At 62.7% G+C, this 2,087-nt stretch overlaps 1 protein-coding gene across 1 annotated transcript; it reads left to right on the top strand.

The window, feature by feature from the left end:
- The first annotated feature begins 953 nt into the window (after nt 1–953).
- Nucleotides 954–1,475, top strand: LOC143304372 (uncharacterized). The gene has a single exon (XM_076626826.1). It carries the CDS (start codon nt 954–956, stop codon nt 1,473–1,475), a length of 522 nt encoding a protein of 173 aa, XP_076482941.1.
- Nucleotides 1,476–2,087: the final 612 nt, after the last annotated feature.

Genomic DNA, 2,087 nt, shown 5'->3' with positions numbered 1-2,087 from the left:
CTGATCCCCGAGACAGGGGCGGTAAGACAGAGGGAAACTCCGGAGAGTGGATTGGAGAACGCACGAAGAGGGGGAGGCAGGGGGCCCCTCCCGCGCGCACCGCGAACGTCAGCGGTAACAATCACCCTGACGGACAAATCGAGCCAATCCTACGCGGAGGTGCTGGCTGCGGCCAAGGACAGTGTCTCCCTGACCGAGCTCGGAATCAACACGATGAGGATGCGGAAGACCATCGCCGGAGGCGTCATCTTAGAGGTCCCCGAGGACCAGGGAAGGGAGAAGGCCGCAGCGCTCGCAGCACAGCTGACGCGGGCTCTGGACCCGAACGAGGTCCGCGTGGCGACACCCTTCCGAGCCGCGGAGGCAAGGGTGTCCCTGATAGACATAGCGGCCACCAAGGCGGAAATCCAGAACACCCTGGCGAGGAAGAGCGGCTGCAAGCCGGAGGACATCCGGCTGGGAGAAATCCGCCCCGCCCGGAACGGACTTGGCACCGTGTGGATACGAGGCCCTGCCAGTGCAGTGAGGAAACTGGCCCAGGCTGGAAAGGTCGCCATAGGCTGGTCGACGGCGAAGGTCGAAGCCATCGAACGGAGACCGTTGCAGTGCTACAGGTGCCTTGGGATAGGACACACGGGGAAGACCTGCACCGCCAAGGAGGACAAGGGGCACCTGTGCTTCAGATGCGACGAACCAGGCTACCAGGCGAGAGCATGCACTACTGCGAGCCCGAAATGCCTGCTCTGCGAGGCGCTTGGAACACCGTCGGTGCACAGGATGGGGGGACCGGCCTGCGCCCCCTCGAAGAAAGGAACGAAAGGAGCCGCCCGCGGATCCACGGCTGCATGAGGCAGCGAGAAAGGCTCCCCGTCGCAAAGCGACCCTAAGCCCGCGAACAAGGAGGTAGGCACGGAGGAAGCCACAAACAAGGAAAGAACACCAAAGAACTGAGAATGCGCATCCTCCAGACTAACCTGCGAAGGTCAAGGCGAGCACAAGACCTGCTCCACCAAACCATCCGGGAGAGCACGGTCGCCCTAGCGGTGGTGGCGGAACCGTACAGAGTTCTGGATGCCCCGGAGTCGGTCGGAGACACGGACGGAATGGTTGCCGTCACCTGGACATCAACGCCCGGGGCGTTCGCCCACGGAGCCCTGCTGGAACGCGGCAACGGATACGCCGCGGTCGAGTGGGCAGGGATGATGGTGGTGGGGGTGTACGTGTCACCTAACAGCGGACGGGCAGCGTTCGAGGAATTCCTAGACGGAGTTGGCGACTGCGTCAGGCGACGACTCCCCCGACAAGTGCTCGTCCTGGGAGACTTCAACGCGCACTTCACGGAATGGGGGAACGCCAGGACCAACGCGCGCGGCCGCACGCTATCAAACTGGGCCGCGGGACTTGGACTTCTGTTAGTGAACAGGGGCTCGACCAGTACCTGCGTGACGTGCAGAGGGAGCCCATTGTTGACATAACATGGGCCTCCCCCGAGGCATTCAGGCGGATCTCAGGCTGCAGAGTGGCCCAAGGGGTCGAGACGCTGTCGGACCACCTCTACATATTCATGGAGGTGGACGCACCTGGACCTGGAATGCCGACGACAAACGACGGGCACGGCCCGCCGAGGGGGAGGCGCGCGCGCCCACCGCCCAGATGGAAAATAAAAGAAAGGAATGAAGATCTACTCCGAGCGGCTGCTATAGCAACAGCTTGGAGCTGGGAGGCCTCGACAACGACGACCGAAGCAGACGTGGAAGAGGAGGCCGAGAACCTCCGCCAAGCCACGACAACAATCTGCGACGCATCCATGCCACGGGCCACACCGGGCACGGTGCGAAGCAGAGCAGTTTACTGGTGGAACCCCGACATCGTGGAACTGAGGACGAGATGTGTCCGGGCCCGAAGACAGTACCTAAGGGCCCGCCGCTGGCGACGACGCGACGAAGAAGAAGTCTCCTTGCGCTACCGGGCGTACCGCGCGCTACAGCGCTCGCTACAAAAGGAAATTAAAAAAGCGAAGGACCGTGCTTGGTCCGAACTGGTCGAAACAGTCGAGTCGGACCCATGGGGAAGGCCATACAGGAAGG

Source organism: Bombus vancouverensis, unplaced genomic scaffold, assembly GCF_051014615.1.
Source record: "Bombus vancouverensis nearcticus unplaced genomic scaffold, iyBomVanc1_principal scaffold0033, whole genome shotgun sequence".
Taxonomy (NCBI): domain Eukaryota; kingdom Metazoa; phylum Arthropoda; class Insecta; order Hymenoptera; family Apidae; genus Bombus; species Bombus vancouverensis.
The sequence above is the reverse complement of the archived record's forward strand: the minus strand, read 5'-3'. Positions and strand labels throughout refer to the sequence as shown.

Coding starts and splice junctions, on each gene's coding strand:
- LOC143304372 (XM_076626826.1), top strand. CDS start 954: ATGCGCATCCTCCAGACTAACCTGCGAAGGTCAAGGCGAGCACAAGAC.